At 46.1% G+C, this 27824-nt stretch overlaps 1 protein-coding gene across 1 annotated transcript; it reads left to right on the top strand.

Moving 5' to 3' along the window:
• Positions 1 to 1396: 1396 nt before the first annotated feature.
• SMOX (spermine oxidase) lies at positions 1397 to 27824 on the top strand (the record flags this gene model as incomplete). The annotated part of the gene is made up of 6 exons (XM_080343965.1): positions 1397 to 2302; positions 6684 to 6910; positions 15742 to 15915; positions 18309 to 19008; positions 26029 to 26189; positions 27687 to 27824. The coding sequence occupies exons 1-6, from the start codon at positions 2095 to 2097 to the stop codon at positions 27822 to 27824; spliced, it is 1608 nt and encodes a 535-aa protein (XP_080200091.1). The 5' UTR covers positions 1397 to 2094.

The following is a 27824-nucleotide window of genomic DNA, read 5'->3' as shown; positions in this document are numbered from 1 at the left end:
CTGTGACAGCTATCTACTAGCTGAAATCTGTTGGTGACGAGATGAAAACAGTGAGATGATAGGTAGAAGGTTTTGGTGTGGCTGCAGCAGAGCTGGCTCAATGTCACCTGTTCCGTTGTTCAGTGACAGTTGGAACGAGCTGTACCGGTGCTGCAGAGTTTGTTACAGGCTCTGTGCTAATCCCTCTTGCAGGTGAGCCCAGATAGGGTGGACTGAGCTGAAGTTGTTCCAGTTGTGAAACTAAACACTTGCAAAACAGTTATCAAGAGCTGGGGTGGGACCACTTTTTATTCCACCGCTTAAATCGCTACAGACAGCATTGTGGTGTCAGCTCTGTTACAGAGAGCAGGAGATGTTTGGTCAATATACACAAATGCTTTCAGATCCTGGAGAAAAAGGGCCTCTCCAAATGAAACTATAGAAGCACAGAATGGTTTGGGTTGAAGGGACCTCCCCAGCTCCCCCAGTGCCCCCCCTGCCATGAGCAGGGACATCTTCACCAGCTCAGGGTGCTCAGAGCCCCGTCCAGCCTGGCCTGGGATGTCTCCATGGACGGTTCATCCACCACCTCTCTGGCCAACCTGGGCCAGGCTCTCACCACCCTCAGGGACAACAATTCCTTCCTCATGTCCAGCCTGAATCTCCCTCCTTTAGTTTAAAACCATCACCCCTTGTCCTATCACAACAGGCCCTGCTCAAAAGTCTGTCCCCATCTTTCTTATCAGCCCCTTTTAAGCACAGAAAGGCCACTTTGTACTTCCTCAGTACAAATTACTGTATACTGTAATAGTCCAGCGATGTCTTAAGCACAAAGGTTTGACTCTTGTGGTGATGCAAGAGGGAAACAGGAGGCTTTGACGCTCACCAAGTGTTGGGAGAACTGGGGAAGAGCTCAGGAGTATCCAGCAGCTTGGCAACAGGTAGAGCCGGCATACAAGCCCCTTGGATTTCTCTGTGTTCTGTAAGTGTTGGGTAGGGAGGACAGCAAGGCTGGGAATTGTGTGTGGGCTTTGTCCAAGTCACTGGGCACCAGCTGATTCAGTGGCTGGTGAGTCTTCGGCTGAGTTTCTCCATTGCAAGTCAAGACGGAGATCTTCTTCAGCCTGGTGAACTGCGGGTCTCTGCACCCTGTTCTTTCTCCTGTTCTTGAGGGACAGATGTGAACCCGTCCAGAATCAGATGACTGGACAATGACATTTGTCTATGAGGACATCTACACTGGTGGTCCCTGCTTAAGGTTAAACTTTAACCATCAAATCTGGCTGCACAAGGTGATAGGACCCAACTACTAAGGGTAGAGATAGTTAAAAAGATGGTTTCTAGGAGTTTGCAAAGAAAAATAGGATACTGCTTGGAGGAGCAGTTGGATGCCTTGGGTGGGTGGAGGTAGAATTGGACTAGTCAGGACTAGCGTGGGTTTAAACCTCTCGCATCAAAGACAGAGGCTGATCGCGATGTGGCAGGACAGTGCTGGCTCTGCATCCTGCGGCTGTGGATTTTGAGCTGGCCCTCGTTGGCTTTCATCCGTTGAAACCATTGTTCCGACTGTACTGTTTCTGTAATGATTGGTTTGATATCTGATCTTCGAGCTAAATCCTCTTTACCTACTTCCGTAGTTATATAATCTCAAGCTTATGCTTTGTGGTTGCCACAGAGGCAAAGTGAATCTGCGTTGCTGTGTTGTGCAGCTTGTCGGCACTTGGCGTGTGGTTTTCTTTTTTCTTTTCTTTTTTTTTAAAGTCTTTGCCACAAAATTGCCACTTTTGGAGGTTATGTAAAGAGATGGGGCTTTGAAAATCCTTTGACTTCGCTGGAAATAGTCTACATGGTACAAGAGGGTGGAGATTTCTGGAGTTTCCAGCACTGGTGCTCTAGGCCAAAAAGTTGTTGCATCCCAATTTGACCTCAGTTTTCCTTCCTCTGCATCCCGTTTTGAAGGCTGGGTTTAGCGCACGAGTTTTCTTTCTTCCCTGCTGGACTTTTTAATTTTATAGATTTCCTTTAGGATTTCCAACTGCAGAGTTGAGCTGAGTTCCCTGAACGCTCTTCTTTGCCTTTTTTCCGTAGGTTCCTTAGAAGGAGAGCTTGGACGGCATGCAAAGTTGTGAAATATCTGCAGACAGCACGGATGATCCTCTTAGTAGTGGCCTACGGAGAAAACGACAGCCTCGAATAGTGATTATCGGTGCTGGGCTCGCAGGCCTGTCGGCAGCCAAAGCGCTCTTGGAAAGCGGGTTCACGGATGTAACTGTCCTTGAGGCGACCGACCGCATCGGAGGCCGCGTGCAGAGCGTGAAACTCGGTAAGAAACGGCCTTTCGGGGAGTAGAATACAGCTAGCAAGGCTTTGTGCTGCCATTAGGTTAATTTGAGCTTGTAAACGTGCTTTTGCGGTCAATTCGCGTGTGCGAAAAGGTTGTTGGCGGTGTGATGTTGTCAGGAACGTTGCCATCATGTTTCAGGGTGGGTGGGTGAATCTGAATTGTTTTGTGCGTCTCTTCTGAGGGAGGGCTGCTCCAAACCCATGTTTCTATAAAATCAATACCTTAATGGCTGTTTTCACTCATCCAGGAAGAGCTCTGTGTAACAAAGCATTGTGTGATGAAATAACTGTATTGAGACACTTTCCACCGATGTTTTCAAGCTTGACTCTGGACTAGGAGCAGTCGGTAAATCTCCTGGCTGGTGAACGGCCATTTCTGTGACTCACATCGCTTGCACAGGAGTGAGCTCTATGCAATTCCATTTCACAAACAGCCTCATTCATTTCCCTAGAACTAATTGACTGTGTAGGGCACTACCCACCATGAATCAGGCTGCTGGAAAAAATCCTCTTCAATGTCTCCTTTCATCCTGATTTGCAGCTTTCCTACCTCCGTGGCTTCTTTTCTCAGCGTGTCACAAAGGTGCGGACACTGGGTATTTTAATCCCGTGTCAATTGGCAGGGCTTGTAAAATCCCTACATGAAAAACGAGTGGAACAAACGTTACCTTTTGCAGCACAGCAGTCAACCAAACCCTCCCTGGTCTGGAGAAGGGCATTGCCTGTGTCTCCTCCATAGGAGGCAAAAAGCTCCTCATTTTACCAAATTGCCTTCCTGATTTCAATTAACTAGTTCTCTTCTCTGATCCCACTCTCTACTTATTAACTCTGGCCTCTTGCTGCCCTCTTTTCTTTCTATTTGTCAGGTGCTGACATCATTTAGTGTATTTTACTCGATAAATTCACCACAGTAAATAAACAGCAGCATCCTATGAACTTTCAGAAGGGAAATGAATGAAAAGGCAGCCGGAGAAATCTAATCTCCAGGGTTTGAATAGGGCACTTTGCATTCTGCTGTGACTTGGCATAGAGTTTAGAATGGGAAGTGTGTCCTTTGCTCGCAATAGGCTGTATTAAAAATATCCTGGAACGTGTCTGCGAGAGGAGGGAAGTGTTAAAGACCTGAAAGCTTCAGGGAGCAATAGGTAATGTTTTCAGTACACCTGCGAAATGGTTTTGTGGTACTACTATTGAGACCACTTCTCTCACCTTTGGACACCACTGGTTATTCATATCTTTGCTGGGAATCGTTAACACTTCTTAACTAACATGAGACGGGAGCTCAGTCTGGTGGAGATCTTGCAGTTTGTCATTTGTTACTTGCAGAGCAGGGGCCTGGAATCCAAAGTCTGGATCTTTTAATACCTTTCTTAAAACCATAAACTGCCTTTTCATATCTTCTGCAAGCCATCAAGGTTACACCGCGTGGCTACGGACTGCAGTTCTTTCCCAAGGTGGGTTTCTGTTCTGGCCCCTTGTGTGCTTTGTAGATATACGTGCCATTTAGCCAAAGGATTCTGGAGCTCTGGGTGGTGAAATCTGCAGAAGCGGCACCTACTCAGAGCCTCCTCATTCCCTGGTATTAAAGGAAAAGGACAACGTGGTCCTGGGCTGTATTTTTCCCTTCTGCAGTCCCTGAAGCAGTAAGATTGTACCTAGGGCTTGCAAGACCTGCTCATTTCTCAGAACTGGCCTAAGCTTGCAGAAAACTGTTACAGAAGTGGTTCTTTGGGGGTTTTTTAAATACACAGCCACTTTAATGTGCCTGGCATCTAAATGTTAAACTTCTCTGTCCGCTCCCCTGTCTGCACACTTGACTAAAGATCTGATTTAAATCTTCTGCAGAGCTAAGGTGGCACCTTCTCAGGGTTTATATCCTGATATTTCCACTCTCACTGAGCCCCCCTGGGTCTTGCGGGGGACAACACGCTTGCATAAAGTACTTTGCTGCTCAGGACGGGGGAATAATTTGGATATTCAAGGATTGGGTTCATCATTTCTAGCACAGGTGAGGGAGAGTTTTTGTGCTTATGGGTTGTGTTGTTTCTTGTGCGCGATCTAGAAGATCCATGTCCACTGCAGATATTTCATTACAAGATGCCCAGGGAATAGTCAGGGCTGTGAAGGAAAGTTCCCGAGTGTATTCAGAAGGTTTGATATGCAATCTGTGCACTCCTTTGGGAAATTGCTGGTGCGGTATATTGTTGTGTATAGACCTCTTTCGCCTGGTGCTTGTGTCTCAGGAATTATATTCACAGAATGGCAAGCAGATTTTTATTCCTGTGTTTTGTTGCATTGGGTGTTTTGTTTGTGAAACTGAAATCTTGTAAATTAGTTATCTCTGTTTAAAAATATGTTATTTAATTTTACACTTTTAAATGATTTGTCGTGTAACTTTCGCTAGGTAACAACTGACATCTGCTTGGTAGTGATGATAGTGAGTTTCTAAGCATTACAGGCAAGAATGACTATTTTTAATTGGTTGGTATCTGATTATATTCCACACAGTTTCTAAAAACAGAAGAACCTGGAACACATCACAATTGTTACCGAGCACCAAAGATCAGGTGCCGTGTAAATAAGAGCTCTATGGAGGAGGATTATTAGTGTGTGTATTCCTGCTGCCGTCTGGCATGGGAGGATCGTGTTAACGAGGTGATTGCATTAACGAGATGATGGCCACACTCAATATTTATGAGCCATCATTCCTGCCAGGCCGGGTGCTCTGGGACTGCGTTGGAGCTTGTGGAGCCCTAAATATTCACATGTTTGTAGCCTGATGCTACACACGCTTTGTTTTTAGCTACACATAGGAATTTAGTGCTCTGGGGTCCTGTAACGTATATTTTGAAGGACAATCAACGTGCTCCTTAATGACAAGGGGGTTGCTTGAAAAACAGGATACATGGGGCTTCCCTTGGAGGTGGTTTCTCAGCATTTCTTGGAGCTTTCACCCATTAAACTATCTGAACATATATTTACATGTTCAACAGTGTATGATGACTGGTTTATTGGGGGTCAGAGCCCTGGTGCAAACCCTGTTAGTTATAGAGAAGGGAGACAGTGGGGCTGAACAAACCCTTTGTTTTGCAGGTGTATAGATCGAGACTAAACACATTTGGTGTTTAATCTAACAGGGCATCTTTTAAAATAGTTTTTAAAGGCATCAATAATAAAATATAGCCTATTTACTCATATGGGAGATGGAAGTGCATTATATTGCAGTTAATCTGAGGTGTATTTGGAAATAAGTTGCATTTTTAATCACAGAACAATATTCTGTATGTTGCCATCCCAGGGTGATGCATTTTTTGCTGTGTTTCCCTGCTGGGTGTCCATCCCCTCCTCTCAAATGCAGTGGATATTTGAAGTCTTTAGGTACTCTATTTACTCCCTATGACTTTAATATTGATATGTGTCCTTATATGTCCTTTTTGCAATAGTATCTGTGGCTTCTTACAGCTCTTTTCCTTCCCACACCCTCTTCATGGCTTCTCTGTTTTCTGGTCGTGTTCTTGAGTTCAGGCTTAGAGAAGATGCTTTAAAAAAGCCAAGTAGCAAGAACAAAGCAGTTGGAAACAACCATAAGAACTGGGAACCTCAAATATTGGGAATTTTGCCTTAAGTATTAGAGGTGTGTCGCTGGGATGTAACTTTATTGGAAACATCCCATGGTTCCAGCGCTATTTCAACTTCAATCTGGAAGGACTGGTTTGAAGAACACCGGTATTGCCCTTGTCTAACAGGGAGAACTCACTTAACTGATGAAATAAGCAGAGTCAATTATACTGTTAAGCGGCATTCTTTGTTTTATCGGCGCTGGGGAACACTGGGGATCATCCTCCATAAGTGCTGCAATGACTGGATGCTCCTGCATTGTGTATATTCACATAATTATTACATATGCATTACAATTTTTGAAAATTTTGCCATACATCTATACTAAGAAATAATTGATGACGTTAGTTATAATTGTTTAGTTTCTTACTTACAATATATCTACTAATTAATCTATAAACTAAGCACTCTGCTTCTAAACAATGTGTCGCTTCATCTTCTGTCCCTCTTGTCATGCAGAAGGATCTAAAACTTGAAAAATATCCCCTCGTTTTGCAGGTGGTTAAAAGCATTGACCATGTCAATTGGTTAACAATGGGTACGTCTTTTATAACTTAATCACAGTATACATGAATTTGGCAGCTTCTCTTCACATTGTCATTGTCATCGTTGTCATTGAGTAATTGTTGTCATTGGGTAATTGTTTTCCTTTTACACATCTACCTTTGATTTAAGGCCGAGTGTGACAAGCTTGCAGGAAAATGGGCTTGGATAACTGGTTTTCTCGGTTTACTCCCCTGCAGGGCACGCCACTTTTGAACTGGGAGCTACGTGGATTCATGGTTCACATGGAAACCCAGTCTATCATCTAGCAGAAGACAATGGTTTACTTGAAGAAACCACTGATGGCGAGAGAAGTGTTGGACGGATCAGTCTTTACTCCAAGAATGGGGTGGCCTATCACCTCACCAACAACGGGCAAAGGATCCCGAAAGATGTGGTTGAAGAATTCAGTGATTTATACAACGAGGTGGGTGTTCAGCTGTTTTTTCAGGTTTGCCTGGAACATTGGGACCCCTTGACAGTTATAATGTTCCAGAAACTGGACAAAGATAGAAAACCGGTAATGTATTCAGTTTCTTTGCAAAAAATCAACTATTAGTTTGCTCTTATCTGCTCACATTTGTCCCTGATGTGGGATTAACTCACTGTTGTTAGGGACAACAATCTTTCCACATTTGTCATCAATTTAATCACTTCCAGCAACTATTGCTGAGGAGATCCAGTCATTTGCTTTAGAAAGTTGCTACTTAATTAAAAGAATAAAGGAGGGATCAGATTACTAAACAAAGTAGAATGCAAAACCTTAGCAACAACCAGCTAAATATTGTAGCTCTGTGACATTTTATTGATGTTATAAATACCTTAGTGTGCTGTGTAGTGTGCAAAAGTTGGAGCAGCATCATAGGAATTGCAAGTTTTCTTGTATCAGAAGGAAAGGAACATATTTTCTAGTAGATTCAGACCAGCACAGACTTCAGTTTAAGTTTATTTTAGCTGCTTTTGTTCAGTGGTCAGTGATATTCTCTTCAGTTAGTGTAGGTGAGAACCTTGGTATGTGATAGAAGAACCAAAGAGGAAAGAAACCAAACCAAACCAGCCAAATGCAAACAACCAAATCAAACAAACAAACGAAAAACCAAACCAAACCCACACCAAAAAAAACCCCAAGCAAACAAAAAAACCCCCAGGGAACTACATATGCAGAACCTAAAAGTACTAAATAGAAGCCTGGAAGACGTTTAGTGGTTTAGTGGAAAGACGAACCTCTGCTAGAGAAGCAATTGTTAGACTCTTAGATAAAAAGGGCCCAATTTATTTTCATGTAACTTGGCACTGCCGCTGTCGTCCTGGTGTTTATTCCAGAGGGAAAAGAGGTTTCTTAATGATTTATGTGTTGAAGACCTGTGAAAGATTGGGATTAGTTATGTAGCATTCAGCAGGAAGATTTGGCCTTAGGCAGAGTCAAGTGAAAGGAGGAGATTTGCCAGAGTTAGTTATAATTATTCCTCATATTCTTTTGTATGTCACTTATGAAATACACTTAGGGGGGGTCAATGCAGAATGATTAGTCCTCCAGGTAATTTGACCTCTCAGTGGGTTGTATAAGCCAGAACCAAATGTTATTTTCATTGGGCTTTAGCCATGCCTGAAACCTTCGGATTTTCATCTGACAGTGAACGTCACCAGGATTTGACTCTTGACTAAACACACACTAGATTCAGGTTACTCTTGCATATTTTATGTTGAAAAATATGTCCCTGAGCATAGAGAAAGCCACCGGGACAAAAGTCACTGTAGCCCATGAATTATCCAGAACTGAATGTGGAGTATCCCAAACATTTGCTTGGAGGGGCTTTTAACACTGTCCTGGGGCTCTGAACTGGAACCTGTGATGGGCTCTGAACTGGAACCTGTGATGGGATGGCACAAAATCGTTTTAGAGAGGGGTAGTAATTTCAGATGAACCCCATTATGGAAGGAGTTTAGCAACCCGTGGCAGGGAGGGAATTCTTCTGCGACAAACGCGGGTGGAGTTAGTGCATCGGAATGACTATTTCGTATTAGCGACTTGAAAATGGAACCAGGAAAATATACAGGTGAGATGTGTGCGGAGCAAAATTAAGATAAGACAGAGGGAGGAAGGGAAAATTCTGTAGTAAGCAACATTATTGATGGAAAGGGAGCATCGCCAACCCTGGTCATCCTATCTCAAAGATGATGGGGAAACTCTCCAGCAAAGGGAGGGCATCTCAGGCATGCTCTGAAATGAGAATACAAAGATGAGAGCTACTTAGCTTTGAGATACAGCCGATAAGATAAAGTCTATAACAAGGTGCCAGCGTTTTGGAGACGATGAATTTGCTAAATATCCCCTTTATTTCAAAGCCAGAGAAAGGGGGGCAGCCAGCGACATGAGACAACGCCACATTAAAAGTTAATCTCCTTTACGCAACACGTAATTAGCTTATCGTTGCCACAGGATATCTTTATCACTAGGAGACAGAAGTGGCTTCCACATTTATGGATTGTAAAAGTGTCTCCAGCTACTCCCTGTGATTAAAAAATATGTAAGGGATGGCTAAAGCCAGAAAAGGACGTCAGCCAACCTCTAATTGCTGCTTTCTCCCTCTTCTTTCAAAATGTGCTGGAATTTCTTGCCAGGGCAGCTCACGGTTTTGTTGTCCCAGCTTTTTGGGGGGTCGGTCAGATGGTCTTTAGTGATTTCAGACACTTGACTGGGGGTTCTTCCCTGTGCTGCTTGGGAAAAATGGGAATGAAGGTGAACTACCCAATCTGAAAATCTCCAGTTAAAAAAGACTGGATGAAATGCATGTGCTGTGTGGCTTTGGGGACCTTTCCCTTTGGTATAAAGTGCAGAAAATGTTTCTGTTTACGTGTGCTGGGTCAACCTGGTGCATTTAGTGTGTGGATTTTGTTCGCTTATTTTCACTATAGCTCATTCCATCTTTTTATTATCATGGCTGTCCAATACGTCCTTATTTTAACTGGTGATGAAATGAGTGCTCGGGAGGAACAGTAGGAATTTGGTCTTCAGTTTCTCATCTTTGTGGGGGTTTTTTGATTGGTTGGTTTGTTTGATGAGTCAGGTTTTTTGAGAGGTTTTGTTAAGAACATCTTGAAGTTGTCCAGGATCAAAAGCCATTTTACAGATCACCTGAGCTCAGGCTCCTCACTTGCCTCATTGCAGCTCCCAGATTCTTCTCAAAATCTTGGGGCAACCTGCTGTTAGCAATGGACTAGATGACCTTTGAAGGTCCCTTCCAACACAAACTATTCTATGATTCTACGTCATCTCATCTCTCAGGCCACATTTTCCACTTTAGAAGAGGCTGAGATAGTAAAGCCCGTGACGCACCGTGTTCTGATTTGAAAAACAAAACAAAAAGCCCAAACCAACCAGCAGCTGCAATGATGGATGCAAAGCCTAATCAGGGATGGAGCACTGGCATGAGCAGTGGAAAATGTCCTGAATGAACGGGGCTAAATCCATCACAGTTTCATGGCTTGCTTCCCATGCCCTCACGTCGCTGCAGCTGCTGCCGTGGGCTCGAGCTCCAGCATGTGCCTTCAGCTCTGCTTTCCCATCCTCCAGCCCCAGGTATCTTCTCATCTGGACACCACATTTGAATGGAAGCAAGTGCAGAGGGTCTCCCTGGCATTTCACTTGGGTCTGTGGAGTCTCGGAGCTGCAGCCTAGCAAGGCAAGCTGAATTTTCCTGATGTGAAAGGCTAAGCACCCGAGTACCTCCAGAGCTTTGCCTCGTTAGCTCATTTGGAAAGTCCTTACGCTTTTTCCGGGCACTTATCCAATCTTTTTTTGGCCGGTTTCTTCTACTTCAATACAAGTTTTGCTTCTTTTTGTTTGCAGTAGCCTGAATTTTTAATGGCTGTAGGAATGCCTTGCAGAAACCTTTATTTGGTTACGAGAGAGCCAGCAGTAGGACTGCTCAACTCTTCATTCCTGTAGCAGAAAGGTCCTTAGGAGAGGCTGTTTTAACTGAGAAGCTGTTGCACTGCATCCAATTCAGTCAAGATCTATCAGGAGCTTGTGAGCAAGGTGACCCTATTCCTTCTCCATGAGAACAATAGAAAAGACCAATACCTGCAAGAAAGTTCTCCAGTCCTGCAGAATAGCTACCTCGATTTCCAAGCCCACATTGTTCACCTACTCTAGGTGAACCTGCTTTAGTACATGGGTTGGACTAGATGATCTCCAGAGGTCTCTTCCAACCCCAACCATTCTATGATTGCCAAGCAATGCACCATGAGAAAGGGCATCGAGCTGTGGGCAGGACAGCTCTCCAGCCACTGTTGGTTCTTATTCTTCTTAGACCTTGTACTGTGTGAGGCTGCTTAGGGTCATCGTCACTCCATTTGGTCAGTCTCTCAAAGGGGCACCGGCGCTGGTAGGTTCCCTATGGTGTGAGGGCCATGCCATCTATTCATGATCTTCTCACCTTCCTCTCCACTTCTAGGATTGTAGAATCAGTGGATCATATAATAGTTTGGGTTTGGAAGGGACCTTCCAAGGACCTCCCAGGTTGGCCAGAGAGGTGATGGATGAACCATCCCTGGAGACATCCCAGGCCAGGCTGGACGAGGCTCTGAGCAACCTGAGCTGGTGAAGATGTGGGGCTTGGACTTGGTGAGGTTGGAAGGTCCCTTCAACCCAAACCATTCTATGATTGAATGATTTATGGGGAAATCCTGGGGCTTGGGGGTGGATTTTGGCCTCTACTTACACCACATCTATGTGACTTTCAAAGACAAGGGGCAGGAGTGTGACCTCTGACAGCAATGACTGCAGTATCAGTGACTTTTGGGAAAATGTGAATAGGGACAACTCATCTCAGAGTTGCTTTTCTGTCCCTGCTCAGTTCTCATTTCTCTCTCCAAACATGTATTTAATGCCATCTCTCAGGTTTTTGTGAAGGGTGGGAGGATGGTGTTGAGCTGGACAAGTTAAATGCAGGTGAAAAATCCCACCCAAGAATTTCACAGTCCATCTGAGAGTTTCACAGTCCATCAGCTATCCCGATTTAGAATAAGTCACTTAGGCTTTTCAGTAAGGATGTGGTCCCCAAAGACCTGCTTAGCAGGAACCCTCCCTTTAACAATCAGCTAATTAACGGCCTTGTTATCTGTCAGCTTTCTCCTGTGTTCTGCACAGCTTCTGGGGGAGGGATGCAGCTGAAGAATGTCCAACTTTTCCACCCTTCTCACCCCCACCCTGTGCTGGGCTTCACGCCATCTTCAATTAAAACTCCAGTTATTGTAGAAAGCAGGACCAAAGGGCCACCAAGAGTCACCATTCCCTCCCTGTCCCTCTATTGCACCCACAGATGTCTGGCCTGGGAACAGCAGGGACATATCTCCATCAGGGTTTTTTTTTTACTGACCGGGGATTAAATCACCGCAGTTTTTAAGCCAAGTGAGAAAAAAGACAATGCGACGGGTTGTCAGCGGCGCTGACAGGAAGGAGCGGGGATGGGGATGTGCTTTCCTGACCTCCTTCGGCGCTGAGAAACTTCTTTATTTAGATTTGTTCTTCCTAAGAAACAGCCTCTTCCCGTGGTGGAGGAGCACGTATGTCATGAACACGTGTAGGTGACCTGTGGGTGACAGAGAGGACATCCCTGGTGGGACCCACGTTCCCTGCAGAGACCCCAGATGTGGAATGCTGGTCAGAAACAAGACAGAAGATACAAGCCGAAGCGAAGCCATTATTTTAGGATTATGGCCATTCGATTAACTCCTTTTAATTTCTGACCTTCAGACCCATTTCCCTGCAAGGTTGGATGTAAACTCTCAGAACTGGGGATGGAAATCTGCAGTCGCTTGAGATGTTCTGTGTCTTTTGCTTCTGCTGATAGTTCTTGCAGATGGGATTCCAGGCCCATTGTTCTACCCGAACCCAGAGGAGCTTTAGAGTGAGAAATGAGGAGGGGATCGTGGTGGGATGTGAGTAGAAAAGACTGCTTATGGTGCAGCTCTTTGCTGACAGGCATGGTGCTCTCAGTTCGGATGCAAGGGTATTTTGTAGGGTTAACTGGAACATCAGTAGCATCTTTCAGGTGGTTCTTGATGCTGCTTTTCACTAGGCTCTTAGTAATTAAGACCACTTGAGCTCTCTGAAGAACCCTTCTGTCATCACATCATGATGAAATGATCGAAGGAAGATGTGTTTATAAATCTCAAACACCTTTTCCCAGTGATTTCAGAGGTGGTCACATAAGCATGAAGACGCTTTCTGTTATTATGAGCAGTTTCCCACCTGAGGGAGCAAACCCAAAGTAACTCCAATTCCAGACAGTGCAATGTACATTAAATAGGACTTCTAGTGAATCTTTTCCATAGTTTCTTATACATTTTTGTTTGTTTGTTTTGTGTGTAACTTTAGGAACACATTATGAGCAACTTTTTGACTCTTATGATAGCGTCTTAATGCAGGGCTTGCTGTTGCTTCTTGCCTACAACAGCTTTGCCTTCTGTTCTTTACTGACTGGTTCAGCACCCCCAAGAAGAGAAAAGCAAGGAAATAACAGGGATTCTGGGAAAATACTAAATGTTGATGCTGTTATACTGACCTGCTCTCTGATGAGATTGACATACATAGGAAAGACTTGGTGTTTACAGCACAGACCACTGCGCCTTCTCTTTTCTCTGTTGGGCAATGAAGAATGTAAAGGTTAATAAAAACACACCCATGGCTCGCTCATCCCTTTGGCCAAATGGTAGCTGGGTTTTAACGCAGCTCTGCTTGTCTTGTGAACGCGTTATCTGCTTATAATGTGCAATCGGCTTATGAAAGCTGAGCTGTGTTGTGCTGACGCAAGGTCTCCACAGCTTGGACTTGCTGGAAGAGGTTTGGGCCTCAGAAATCGGTGGACCTGAGAACCGTGGGATGTTGAACCTGCCAAAGGGCTTTTGACATTGGGGACAGAGGAGAAAAGATTTCCTTTGCGGGGAAAAATTTAATGAAATATAACAAGGGCAAGTGTAGAGTCTTGTATCTGGGTAGGAACAACCCCAGGTTCCAGTGTAAGTTGGGGAATGACCTATTAGAGAGCAGCGTAGGGGAAAGGGAGCTGGGGGTCCTGGGGACAGCAGGGTGACCATGAGCCAGCACTGGGCCCTTGTGGCCAGGAAGCCAATGGGACCTGGGGTGGGTTAGAAGGGGGTGGTCAGTAGGTCAGAGAGGTTCTCCTGCCCCTCTGCTCTGCCCTGGGGAGACCACACCTGGAATATTGTGTCCAGCTGTGGCCCCTCAGTTCCAGCAGGACAGGGAACTGCTGGAGAGAGTCCAGCGCAGCCACCAAGATGCTGAAGGAAGTGGAGCATCTCCCGTGTGAGGAAAGGCTGAGGGAGCTGGGGCTCTGGAGCTGGACAAGAGGACACTGAGGGGTGACCTCATTCATGTTTACAGATATATAAAGGGTGAGTGTCAGGAGGATGAAGCCAGGTTCTTCTCAGTGACAACCAATGGTAGGACAAGGGGTAATGGGTTCAAACTGGAACACAGGAGGTTCCACTTAAATTTGAGAAGAAACTTGTTCCTGGTGAGGGTGGCAGAGCCTGGCCCAGGCTGCCCAGGGGGGTTGTGGATTCTCCTTCTCTGTAGACATTCCAACCCGCCTGGACACCTTCCTGTGTAACCTCATCTGGGTGTTCCTGCTCCATGGGGGGATTGCACTGGATGAGCTTTCCAGGTCCCTTCAACCCCTGACATTCTGGGATTCTGTGATATCAGCAGAGAAAGAGAAGCTGCAGGAGCCTTTGAAGGAAAGGCTGCCACAGTTCTGTCACTTCCTACCAAACATTTACTTTGGAGTTGAACTTCTCAGTGTGTCCAAATAATCTGTCTGCAAAGAAGGATCGTGAATTGTAATCAATCCATCTTTGACCCAAAAAACTCACCAAGCAAGGATCTTGCCTCTCTAATTTTAAGGGTACTGAGCACGCCTGTGGCATGATAAAAATGAGAGGGTGACTCATTCGGGCCAAACAAGTCATGAATGGGATGAGCTGCATTTCTGGGAGGCATCTTTTAAAAGCTTTCCTGTGTTAAAAGATTCCTCTGAGTTTTTCCATGGAAATGAAACGCTGTGGTTCAACTGCAGGCTCTCCTGCAATATTACAGACAGAAATACGGATTTCTCCGGACACCCACCAGCAGATGGCCAAGGTGGATGGTTGTTTTCTTGCTTTTCAGTATATTGTACACTGGAAAAGTGGAGTTAAAAAATAAGGTCAGGACGATCTTGTTTGAAGAAGAACAATTTGTTAGAAAGAGATTTTTCTTGTGGGTCCTACTGGAGGATGACTGGGGATGTCTTTTTTTCTTATGGTTCTGTACTTATCTTGTGCTCAGCCAGTAAAACATGCACGTACAAAATATGTTTGCTAAGCCTGTGTTGGTTGCTCCCTGTTTTTCAGGGGACAACAGAAAAAATCAATATGAAACTGAATTAGCCCAACTAGTGGAGTCCTGGGCATTATTGCTCAATAACAGAGAGGGCGAAAGGGCTGGTTCTGGGTTAGAGCAGCCAAATGTATGTGCCCTGCAATGTGGGCTTGCACCTGAAACACACTAAGGTGGGAGAAGAGCCAGTGATTTCTCATCAGATGCCATGAAACACATCGGTTCTACTTCTTGAGTTCAGTCCCAGTAGATTATGGATGGAGACCGGGACCGAGTCAGGCTGTGACAATGCTCAGCAGAGCCAGAAATTACACGTAGCAAACCCAAACGTGTTGTGCAGAAAAGTTCTGTGCTCTGCACTTACCGATCCAGCTGTAGGATCTCAACAGCTGGTTGAACAACAGGCTGTAGCTCCTGAAAATGGCAGGACTGCCTCACTTGGTCTTCTGCAAGTGATAGAATGGACATGCTCAAATTAAATAAATTACTTAATAGTAACTTAATGACTTAATAGTAACTAGACCATTCCAGGTGAGTAGAATCGTAGAATCAGAGAGTAGTTTGGGTGGGAATGGGACTTTAATGGGGACCTAGTTCAGCCCCCTGCCATGAGCAGGGACATCTTCACCAGTTCAGGTTGCTCAGAGCCCCGTCCAGCCTGGCCTGGGATGTCTCCAGGGATGGTTCATCCACCACCTCTCTGGCCAACCTGGGCCAGGCTTTCACCACCCTCAGGGGTTGAGCAAAGTGCACGATAAATGTGCTGGTTTTGGATGGAGGAAAAAGCATCCCACTTGGGGCTTGGGATTCAGCTGTGAATCACGTTGTCCATCTTTCTGTCCTGTCTCTTGCAGGTCTATAACCTGACTCAGGAGTTCTTCCAACGAGGTAAACCAGTCAACGCTGAGAGCCAGAACAGTGTGGGCGTCTTCACACGGGACGTCGTGCGCAAACGCGTCAAGGCTGATCCGGATGACACAGAGACCGTCAAGAGGCTGAAACTGGCCATGATCCAGCAGTACCTAAAGGTGTGTGCACATGTTGTCATTTGTTTGTTTTGGCTAACAACAGACAAATCTTGAACCTCAGAGACCTGGCTAAGCCTTGCACATCACTGGGGAATTGGTTTCTGTGGTGTCTTTCAGCTGGGGCAGTTTGTGTTCATATCACCAGCTCTTCCTTGTAGGGCATATCTGAAGAGTGGGCTGCAAGAAATAATGCCTTTATTACTTTTCTTTTCCTCTCCTTACTTTAAACTTCCATCTTTCTAATTAGAAGGGGACATCCTAGGTCCTGTTAAATTTTCTGGTGTGTTTTAACATTTTCTTACCACCTGAAGCTACTCTGTCATCAGCTTCTTTTAGTTATGTCTTGTTTTGTGCCTTACACCTGGGACCCTGTGGTCCCACCTGAGTATCTTTTACCCTCTTCTGCCTCTGTCCACATCTCAGAAACCAGAAGAAATGCAACTTTGATACTAGTAATTTGCTGAAGAAATCTCTGGAAAGCGTTTTGAAGGTAAAGCAATAAAATCAGAGGTAGATTGTATAAATCATGTCCTGATCATCTTTCCTCATGGCTTCCCTAAGTCCTTTTTATCTCCTTGATGCCTTGGCCTAAATGAGATCTTTGTGGGATGAGGACTTAATGCTGCATCAAGCATTCCTCAAGTAAAGTGTAACAGTTGTTCCTATTTCAATTATAATGACTTATAAAGTCTTATGAAATGAAGCAGGGGACGCAAGTAGTGCTTTGTGATGTGGGTAAGTGTGTAGTATTCACTAGTTACAGGTGGGAAGCTCAAACAAAGAGAAATAAAACCCCAGAGAGTCTCACAGGAGGTCTGTGATAAAGCTGAGATTTGAACTAAGGCATCCTGGGCACTGTTCTGATATCTCCGTGTCCTAAGCCTGGAGTTTGTAGCACAGGGTGTCTCCACAGCTGCCACATAAAGACTCATCATTTATTGTGTTATCCATATAACATCACCCACGTAGACAATGTTAGTTGTTTGATATACCTCTGGTTTTCTTGATTACTTCTGTGGTTGCTACAGGTTGCTGCAGCCAGAGACTTTTCCGCAGCCCTTGCAAATCCCTTCTCATGTGTAAATACCTGAGAACAACAAAGCTTCTGATGCTTGAGACTATTAGATCAGGGTTGTTGCTGAGAGAGCGGGGATTACCGGCTGTCTCAGGCAAAGTGTAGGTGCAGAGTTGGTATCGTGGGCCAGCAGAACTGACCGTGGGTGGGTGTTGGAGCCATCGGGTGGGTTGGAACCACAGCACACTCAGAGGACAGGTCTTCTTCAAGACCTAGCTGCTGGTGACCTGGGCCTGTCCTTGCTCCGTCTTCACTGGAGTCACCGGGCAATGACCAGGAAGGAGCAAACACCTGTTTGTGAACTACTTAGTGCAACTTTGACTTGTTTGCTTGATATCTTAGCCCGGCACAGAGATTATTGCCCTGCACCGGGATGCTCCACAGGGGAGGTCAAGGCTTGCCAGGTTTCCAGACATGTCATTACAGTGTGTAAAGAGCTGGAAAACTGACCAAAAGGGTGAGGCAAGGAATCATAATGTTCCCTTTGCCTAAAGTGCTTAAAGAATTACAGCATGCGAATCATTGTGACTCTGGTGATTTGAAGATTTTAAGATCACTGTGTCCCCTGCATCAGTATTATCATTAGAAACTTATCACAAGGCTGAACATCCTGCCTTTGTTCCAGGATTGCTGGAAGCTACAGTTACACCTGATAATCCTGCAAACATTAACCAGCAGGTTTCGAATCTAGAGCTTTGATAATCACATCAAATGAATCAGACGCAGGCTTGGCATTTCCCTTTTCTGTCTCCTCCGGTTCCTTCTGCGTAGGTTCCTCTCACCTCTGGCAGGTTGTTCGCTTGCTGATTGCTGACTGTTTGACAGCACGTTGTAAGCTCCAGGCGGCAGAAACTGCTGCCAAAAGTTTCTCCTGGCTCCTCATGGGAACATCTATTAACATTGGAAAGAGCATCTGATTAACATAGCTCCAGCTTCTGTTGCAGGAGCACCGAGCAGCCAGTCCCTGGCAAGTAAAATGGCTTTTAAATGACAGAAAACTGTCAGAACTGTGACTCAGAGTCACGCAGAAGCAAAGACATCATCTCTGAACTCTGGATGATGCAACCGTGGCCAATACAACCCAAGCTGATGCAGCTTTTTACCATGACATAGTGGCTTCTCCGGTTGGCGGGAAGGCCAAGGATTGATTTTTGTTAGATCCTGTGGCTAAAGGCTTCTTTACTAGCAAAAATAATGTGGATTAAGAGTGGGATTCAGGACTCCCAGCTTGCGCAGCTCCTCTGTGCCCTTGCAATGTTGTTCTGTGGCAAAATGAATTGCTCTGTGGCGACGTTGCTTTTGTGTTTCTTTTCCTTAGGTAGAGAGTTGTGAGAGCAGCTCCCACAGCATGGATGAAGTCTCGCTCAGTGAATTTGGGGAATGGACCGAAATCCCTGGGGCTCATCACATCATCCCTTGCGGTTTCATTAAAATCGTGGAGATTTTGGCCCGCTCCATTCCCGAGTCTGTCATCCAGCTTCGCAAGCCGGTCAAGTGCATCCACTGGAACCAGTCGGTCAGCAAGGAGATCGAGAGGGTGGCTGACCACAACAGTGACCTCCCCGAGGAGGACAAGGGCTCCGATGTCTTCGTGGAGTGTGAAGACTGTGAGTTCATCCCAGCCGACCACGTCATCGTGACTGTGTCCCTGGGAGTCTTGAAGAAACGCCACGAGACCCTGTTTCATCCTCGCTTGCCCGAGGACAAGGTGATGGCCATTGAGAAACTAGGGATCAATACGACTGACAAGATTTTCCTGGAGTTCGAAGAGCCTTTCTGGAGCTCCGAGTGCAACAGCATCCAGTTTGTCTGGGAAGATGAGGCAGAGAGTGAGAGCTTGACTTACCCCGAGGAGCTGTGGTACAAGAAGATCTGCAGTTTTGACGTGCTCTACCCACCGGAGAGGTACGGCCACGTCCTGAGCGGCTGGATCTGTGGAGAAGAGGCTTTGATTATGGAGAAGTGCGATGATGAAACCGTGGCGGAAACCTGTACCGAGATGCTACGTAAATTTACAGGTCAGCCATGCTCTGGTTCCTTTGGTGAGTGGTGAAGAGAGGGAGAGCGGGGCTGGGGCGTGGAATAACTGCTAGGAAGGAAATGCACTAAAGTAATTTTTAGTTCTTTGGCATTTTACGTCCTTTTGAATGGGCTGTGCCTGTACCTCCTGCTTGGGTGTGCCTGAAAGCTATTTGTACAGAGACACTGATAACGGGCTCAGGAAGTGGTGGGTAGAAGTGCTTGAGGATTCCACATCCTCTGCTTTATTTAATCACAAATAACTCTTTAGCAGCTGGAGCTCAGTGCTCCTGGGGACTGATCTTAGCTGTGGAAAGCTCTTTTAGAGCCAGGGGAGTTGAACTTGATGGGGTGATTGAATCTCATCCCTGACTTCCACTCAACTTGAGGCAATGTGGAAATCTCATTGGCTTGAATTTCCAAGGGATCTTGAGAATTTCCATTTTCTGGGTGCCTCACCTAAACCGTCCTGGACTTCACAGATTTCACATGTACTGAGCACACATCACATTAAAGGGTCGTAGCGAGACAGATCTTTTGTGTATTTTGCTGAGAAAATCCATTATGGAACCACCAAAAGTAGCAATATTTGAACACGCTGAGCCTTAGTTTGTCTGCAGTCACTTCTCTAGAGCCTGCACACCGTCCCAAGGAAAGGCCTTTTTGCATCTACAGAGTTCTTTGAGATCTCCTGTGCAACTGTCAGGTAGTAACACTAAAAGTAATAGTGATTGACTCCCTGACAGTCTCAAAATAAGGATTTTGGATTTATACATAATTACAAGCAATTATAATAGCAGCATCCTCCAAGATTAGGTGTATTTTATGCTCTTCTAGAGATAGGCCCCATGATTGAGCTGTTTATATCTGATAGCTTATTAGCCAGATCTCAACACCCAGTGGGTTTCCAGCCTCACCTCTTGTCTGTGAACCTCCAATTAACCAAAGAAATTTGCCTTCAGAAGTGTAGCTTTCCCTTGTGCTTTCGAATTATTTTCTACCAACAACATGGAGATCTAGAGAAAGGGTTTTAAGAAGGACAAGGAATTACTGGAGGGAGTACAGTGGCAGGCTATGAAGATGATGAGGGACCTGGAACATCTTTCTTATGAGGAGAGACTGAGAGAGCTGGGGCTGTTCAGCCTGGAGAAGAGAAGCTGAGAGGGGATCTCATCAATGCTGATCAGTATCTCCAGGGTGGGTGTCAGAGGATGGACCAGACTCTGTTCAGTGGTGCCCAGTGACAGGGTGAGGGGCAACGGTCACAGACTGAAACACAGGACTGAAACACATATTCTGTCTGAATATGAGGAGAAACTTCTTCAGTTTGAGGTGCCAGAGCCTGGCCCAGGCTGCCCAGAGAGGCTGTGGAGTCTCCTTCTCTGAGACATTCAAACCCGCCTGGACACGACCCTGTGTGATCTGCTCTGGTGACCCTGCGTGAGCAGTTGGGTTGGACTGGGTGATCTCCAGAGGTCCCGTCAACTCCAACCAGGCTGGGATTCTGTGAAGCTCAGGACTGCCCGCATAACTGGCTACTGTCAAAAGAGGCTTTGTAATAGGTTTTACTGCTTTCTTCAGAAATCTTAGCGTAGACACTGGATTCAGAAACCCAAATGCAGCAACCAAAACTGAAACCTCGTTTCAGCTTGTTCCTGTTGTGTTGATGTTGGAAGATGAACCTGTGGCTCCCCAGCAGCCTGTGGAGAAGTGGGATGAATTGTTGAATGCTCGACTCCGGGCAGCTTTTCCCTCCCGAGCCGTTTGTTTTCACCGGTGTTGGGTATCCCTTCCTTATGTTACAACGTCAGTACATACACAGCTTCTTTCCTCCTGACCTCAAAAGGCCAGCTGCTGCCCTACACAGTCATAGCAGGCGGCTCTTCTCTTTGAGGCCAAGTTGTTTCAGTGCCGACGTCTCCCAGAGCATATAAACAACCGTCTTTGTTGCAGCAAGACCTCTTTTTTTCTAAAACACTTTGATTTCTCAGTAGGAATTTGGCTCTTTGGGTCTGTCTTAGTTTGGCAGATGGGAGAACACTCTCCCTCTTCTTTCGTGGGCTCTTACGCTGTTGTTATTGTTTACATGTGTTGCATGTTCCTCTCTTCCTCCCAGGGTGGATATATGTTGGCGCTGGGTCATTGGTATGTGCTGCAGTTGGTGTTCCAGCTGATACTGCACCTGGTCACTGCCCATCAGACCCTTCAGCAGTGCGAGCTCTAGCTCAGCCCTCTGCTAATCCTGGCTTATGTAACCCTGGAGAACTTCACACTGAATTTACCTTGCCTTGCAGGGAACATTTTATGCACCTGCTCAAAACTGTGAGAAGAAAACTTGTCCTTGCAGCACACATTATGCAACGTGACCTGTTGCACTTTCTGTCCCAAAATCTTGTTAATTTGTAGAAAAATGTTTCACAGTTGTTTCAGGGTGGCCTCGCTAAGGTAGCTGGGTTTATCCTGTTAGTCTTGCTCCCCTGTTTTCCCTCGCAGGTTCACAGAAGTAGCAGGACCTTAAGCCTAATCTGGGCTGAAACAGAGAAGCATGTTCAGCTCTCCATGTACCTACCGTCTTCTCCACTAATCCGTTCTTTGAGAGTGCAACAGTGGGATAGACCAGCTAAGGACAGGTTGTGGGGGGCCAAAGCAGCCTTCTCTCTAACTGTGATCATTTCTGAGAAAGACTGGTCTGCTCTGGTCCGGTTAGCATGACCTGACCCAGCTTTTAAAGCTTTTCCCACCACCCAACTTCATGTAAGTCACCTAACGGAGTTGGGAAATTAGTCTTCTGAAGTTCGTAGGCTCAGTGCAAAGACTCTCCCAGAAGGCAGTTCAGATCTTCCACAGCTCACCTGGTGCTCTGTGACACCTGTTGTAGAAGCTTTTCTCTACTGAGTATAGAGACTTACATTCAGTGATGAGACTAGGTAGTATGAGCCTTATAATGTTCACTTTGCCTTTTGTAGCTTTAATGTTCTGAGTATAAAGCCCCCCCATGTTCTTATTTCTTATTCTTCTATTAAAGAATTAATGCATTATTCAAGTGGGTTTGCATCTTCAGCTGTATTTTCCCAGTCTGTTACTCATGGAAGCCTTTGCGTTGGCTTCAGAGGGTCTTAGATCAGTCCTATGTTAAATCCGTTCTTTTAGACTCGGTGTTATTTCACACTGAGAATTTCTCTCTGAGAGGAGATGATCTGTCTCTGACCTTAAATTTCACATGCAGGTTCGTGTTGTGGATTATCTGGCTTTGCTGTACAAAGCTCCGAGGATTGTTCTTACCTAAGAACCATTGACAACTGCTGCTCTTCACAGCTGGATGGCTGTAAAGCAGAGTCCTCTAAATCTGATTAAATGGGATGCCTTGGGACAATTAGAAGTCTTGCTCTGCTTTCTTTGTTGGCTCAGCTCGGAGTGTTGGAAGCCAGAAGGCAGGAATTGCAGACCTGCTCCCTTCTGAAGGACTCACTGATGTGTCAAGCTGCAGCTGATGATGCCTTGAGTTGTCCTCCACATCCTCCAGCTATTTCTCTACAGGGGAATGGATCTCTTTTAGGTTCTGCATCATATCTACCAGCTCCTGTGGATGTCTGGGATGCTCCAATATCTCTCTTGTGGCTGCAGACACTAAAGAGTGTGTAGTACCACAGTTCTCTGTTGGCCTTGATGGGATCTTAGATACCCCGCTCTCAGGTAGACAACTAAATTTGGGAGTCTTCATTTAGATCTGTGCGTTGATTTCATGATAATCCTGTGTCTCCTAGTCAGCTCCATAATCAATCAATCTGCAGTAGCTGAATAAAAACAGGGTTGTTTGAGGCACATGGAGTTCATAGAATCATAGAATGGTTTGGGTTGAAGGGACCTTCCCAGCTCCCCCAGTGCCACCCCTGCCATGAGCAGGGACATCTTCACCAGCTCAGGTTGCTCAGAGCCCCATCCAACCTGGCCTGGGATGTCTCCAGGGATGACAAACATAACTTCACAAATGGGAATCTGTGGCATAAAGATAGATACCGTCCTATTTCAGTGAAGGCGAAGGTCCTTTATTAGCCTTTTAATCTCTTTTTGAACAGTAGATACTTAGAAGTTTCCACATCTGTATTGTTAGTTTTATGTGTAGTCGAAGGCATGTGTTCACCCATCTAGGAGTAGGGTGGCGAGTAGTATTGACCCCGCGATGGGGGCTTCAACATGCTCGGATGTGCTGGAGAGCCTTAAAGGAGCTCACGAGAGCTGGTACCTCTGCACCACACAGCGTGCTGCTGGGGAAGGAGATTGGCTTTGGTTCTGGGAGCTCTACAGCTGTGTTTTCACAGAATCATAGAATCATTTTGGTTGGAAGAGACCTCAAGATCACCAAGTCCAGCCGTTAACCCACCCCTGGCACTGCCCCATGTCCCTGAGAACCTCATCTCCGTGTCTGTTCAACCCCTCCAGGGATGGTGACTCCAGCACTGCCCTGGGCAGCCTGTTCCAATGCCTGACAGCCATTTGGGGAAGAATTATTTCCTAATATCCACAAGCCCAGGCTCCTTAGCCCCACTCCATGCTGGCAGCTGGCTTGGGCATCTCTGCATGAATCTCTGCCATCTGCCCGAGGCCACACGCTTCATGTCGCTGTGCTGCAGTTTCTCTTGTGATGAAGTTACTACACGAAGAATTCCCTGGTGGGAAGGCTGCTGTTCACCTGCTTGTGTACACAGCGCAAGGTCATCCACGGGAAACACTAGAGAGAGACAGAACTGGTGCTTTTAGCAGTCTGAATAATCACTCTATTAAATATTGATGGATTTATACAATTGTTGATTGGGCTGATGACTCCACAAACCCTTTTGTTAACAAATTTCAGTCTTTCAGTAGATCTGTGGTCTTATCTGCAGGCTGACAAGCCCTTATCTCATTGCTTGCAACACTGCGTATTCCTGATGTTAATCGTCTTTTTATCAACACCTTACTTGACCCCTGTATTGAAAATCTTGTGCGTACCTTGACAGTGGAACCAGAGAACATGCACCAGCTACAGAAGAGGCACCACCAGCCCGCTGCAGAGACTCGTTTCGTTTGAAAATCCATTTTGTGATTGTTTTTGTGTAGTGCAAAGTGGTGGATGACTGCTTTGGCCCTGTTGTCTAACAGCTTTCATGGTGTGTTCTCCTGGGCCTTCCCACAGCCCTTAAAAATAAAACACGATAACTTATTTCCTTGACGCATCTGAGAGCTCCTTGTTCTCGGCCTCCCTTGGGCTTTTCACTTCCATCCCAGGCATTCCTGCTTTGAAGATTCTCACAGGAGCTTTTTTTAGAGGCTTTGTTATGCTAAATTGTTACTCCTGAAACAACATTGAGGCATAGGATGTATTTTGTTTGCAGGGTATATTCGTTTTCTAGTCTGTGCTATATTTTGATCTGGGATGTTGTTAGAAAGTGTGATCTGGCAAACTATCCAGGGCCCTTTGCTCTCTTTCAGCCTCATATTTCATAGTTCTGGTTGACACACGATACTCCTAAAAGCCGTAGCTGAACCAGGGATGTAACCTGCTCCTGGTTTTGAGGAATTAAAAGTACGACTAAATAACTGTTTAGTAGAACTAAATGAAGTAATGCCTAACTAGTCTTTGCAGTTGCATGTCTCCCTCTCTAAGCTTTGATGGAGAAAGTGGGGGAATTTGGATCGTCTTCATAGCAGCCTAAGCATTCTCAAGCACTTCAGGGTCTGAAGCAGGTACAGGAACTGTGCAAGATGTGAACATGTCTAAATTACTCTTCCTTCTTGTGCTGACAGTCTCTTAGAAATCTTAAAGATCATCATATTGAACCGTAAACCTCACATGGCTGAGTTCACCACTAAACCGTGTCCATAAGCACCACATCTACACATCTTCTAAACCCCTCCAGGGATGGTGACTCCAGCACTGCCCTGGGCAGCCTCTTCCAGTGCTTGGTAACCTTCTCAGTGGAGAAGACTTAGACTCAACCCAGGTAGCTGAACATTGCCTGGATAGGTGAGGTTTCCTCAAGGGTGGCTTTTGGCTTTGCTGCAGAGACAATTTATCTTCATTGCAATTTTCCATGTCGCATCTCCCCGTTCCTCTCTTGCCCAGATATGACCACAAGAGGGAAACAAGATCCCGGTCAACGACACTGAGATGGTCTCAAACCAGCCTAGCAAGAGGGTCTCCAAAGAATGACCCTCCCTACTTCAGTTCTACCTGAGGCTCTTGTGCCACCAGCTGCCTTGGCCACAGTCCTGGATCCCTTGTGCTCCTGTACTCTTGGGGATGGGGACAGTGGCTGATGATGGCCCCACTGGTGCACTCAAGTGCCCCCCACTTCTAGGCCCTACATCCCCTTAGCTGTGGAAATCCTACAGCAATCTAAAAATCCTACTTCTGGCCTCAAAAACCTTCTTTCCATGGCATGTGCATCCCAAAAAACGGGTCCATTGGATTTTAGGTTCGTTTTGGGGGCAACTGGTCAGCAGTTGGACCAAGTAATACAGGTTTTGAGAACTATTGACAGATTTTCCTATGGCTCCACTTAATTAGGGTTTGCCCTCTGACATCCTTACCCACACTTCTCTCACACAACTACCTAAACATCCAATTTAGACTGAGCACCCAATTAAATACCTAAAATTATGTGAGATCAGTCCTATGCTTGATCACCACCAGGTTCCCCGGGGCAAATGAGGCCAGGAGATGCTCCATATTTTCAACCAGAGGGTGACCAGGGTTCCCTGAGGCTCCCCAGTTTTTTAGGAACATAAACATTTTAATGATCTTTCCCAAAATGGAAGACTGCAGCTGAGATTAAAAGGGATGCTATTTCTTTATATAGATACTTAGTGATAAAAAATAGATCAAGTTTAGGGCCTCTTCCCTGTAGCCTGCGGGCTCTGCTAGGATGTATTTTCAATAGATCAGGCTGAATTCGTGCCAGCCCACACCTTGCACAGGCATTGCCGTGTCTTCTCTTGGACACCGTCTGACGTTTTGTCTTCTCCTTCTTTCCACCCAGGGAATCCAAACATTCCGAAACCTCGCCGGATCCTGCGGTCCTCCTGGGGCAGCAATCCCCATTTCCGTGGATCCTACTCTTACACCCAAGTTGGGTCTAGCGGGGCTGATGTAGAGAAACTTGCTAAACCACTGCCTTATGCTGAAAGCTCCAAAACTGCGGTAAGTATGGCCCAAATCGGTTCTATGGCAAGAAAACTAATATGAGGGTGGGCAGGGTTTTTGGGGGGGAAGGTTGAAAGAGACGATCTCTTGTTGGGTGTCCAGTAATGTGTTTTCCACATTTTTATTCTTTCCCCATCTGGACAAATAATATATCCGGGATTTCACCTTGTCCATGTGTCAGAGGTGCATATTAGGAAATCTTTCTGTGTTGGCAGTAGGCGTCTAACTATTGATGTAAGAGATTAGACACTGTGTCTCACCCTGTGGGTTTTGGATCATAGAATCATTTTGGAAAAGACATTTAAGATTGTCAGGTCCAGCCATTAACTTAACATGGCCAAGTCCACCACTACCCATGTCCCTGAGAACCTCATGTCCGTCTGTCCAGCCCTCCAGGGATGGTGACTCCAGCACTGCCCTGGGCAGCCTGTTCCAATGCCCCACAGCCCTTTGGGGAAGAAATTGTTCCCCACATCCAACCTCAACCTCCCCTGGCGCAACGTGAGGCCGTTTCCTCTGCTCCTGGCGCTTGTTCCTGGGGAGCAGAGCCCGACCCCCCTGGCTCCAAGCTCCTTTCAGGCAGTTCAGAGATCAGAAGGTCTCCCCTCAGCTCCTGTTCTCCAGCTGAACCCCCCAGGTCCCTCAGCCGCTCCCATCACACTTGTGCTCCAGCCCCTCACCAGCTCCGTTCCCTTCTCTCAACTCGCTCCAGCACCTCAAGGCCTTTCTTGGAGTGAGAGGCCCAAAACTGACCCCAGGATTTGAAGTTTGCCTTCCCCAGTGCACAGCACAGGGACGGTCACAGATAAGACGGTTATTTTTCCTTCTGAAATTGCTGTCCAGAAAAACAAATCCTTAATGCGCAAAAGGCTAAAGTATAATATGAGGGAGCAATAAGAGGAATTGTTGGAGAATTGTGGTGCTCAGCGACTTCTGTACATTTGTTTGAGGTTATCAGAGCTGGTGTCTGGCTCTGTGATGATGACTCAGCCCTGCAAACAGCTCCATGAAGGCACAGCAATGAGGATGAGCTTGACATTTGATAGGACAAGGGTGATGGTTTTAAACTAAAGGAGGGAGATTGAGGCTGGACATGAGGAAGAAATTGTTGTCCCTGAGGGTGGTGAGAGCCTGGCCCAGGTTGGCCAGAGAGGTGGTGGATGAACCATCCCTGGAGACATTCCAGGCCAGGCTGGACGGGGCTCTGAGCAACCTGAGCTGGTGAAGATGTCCCTGCTCATGGCAGGGGGGGCACTGGGGGAGCTGGGAAGGTCCCTTCAACCTAAACTGTTCTATGATTCTGTGACGGTGACAACCGTGTGCTTGCCTGTTCCCATGCTGCACCACATTTGGTGTTTGAGAACCAGAGCTCTCAAACCTCTGTGTCACCTCATGGGGACATGGGAGAGCGCAGAAAGTTTTATCTCCTTTTAGCCTCACATCTGCTTTCCGGTAAGTGCTGCTGAGTTGTTCTGCTCTTCTCCTCCTCCCCAGCCCATGCAGGTGATGTTTTCAGGGGAGGCCACTCACAGGAAATACTATTCCACGACCCACGGTGCTGTGCTTTCCGGGCAGAGAGAGGCCGCTCACCTCATCGAGATGTACCAGGACCTCCTGCAGTGCCGGAACTGA

This window comes from Nesoenas mayeri (genome assembly GCF_963082525.1).
Source record: "Nesoenas mayeri genome assembly, chromosome: 4".
NCBI lineage: Eukaryota > Metazoa > Chordata > Aves > Columbiformes > Columbidae > Nesoenas > Nesoenas mayeri.
Note: the sequence above shows the minus strand (reverse complement) of the source record. Positions and strands in the feature narration are given on the sequence as shown.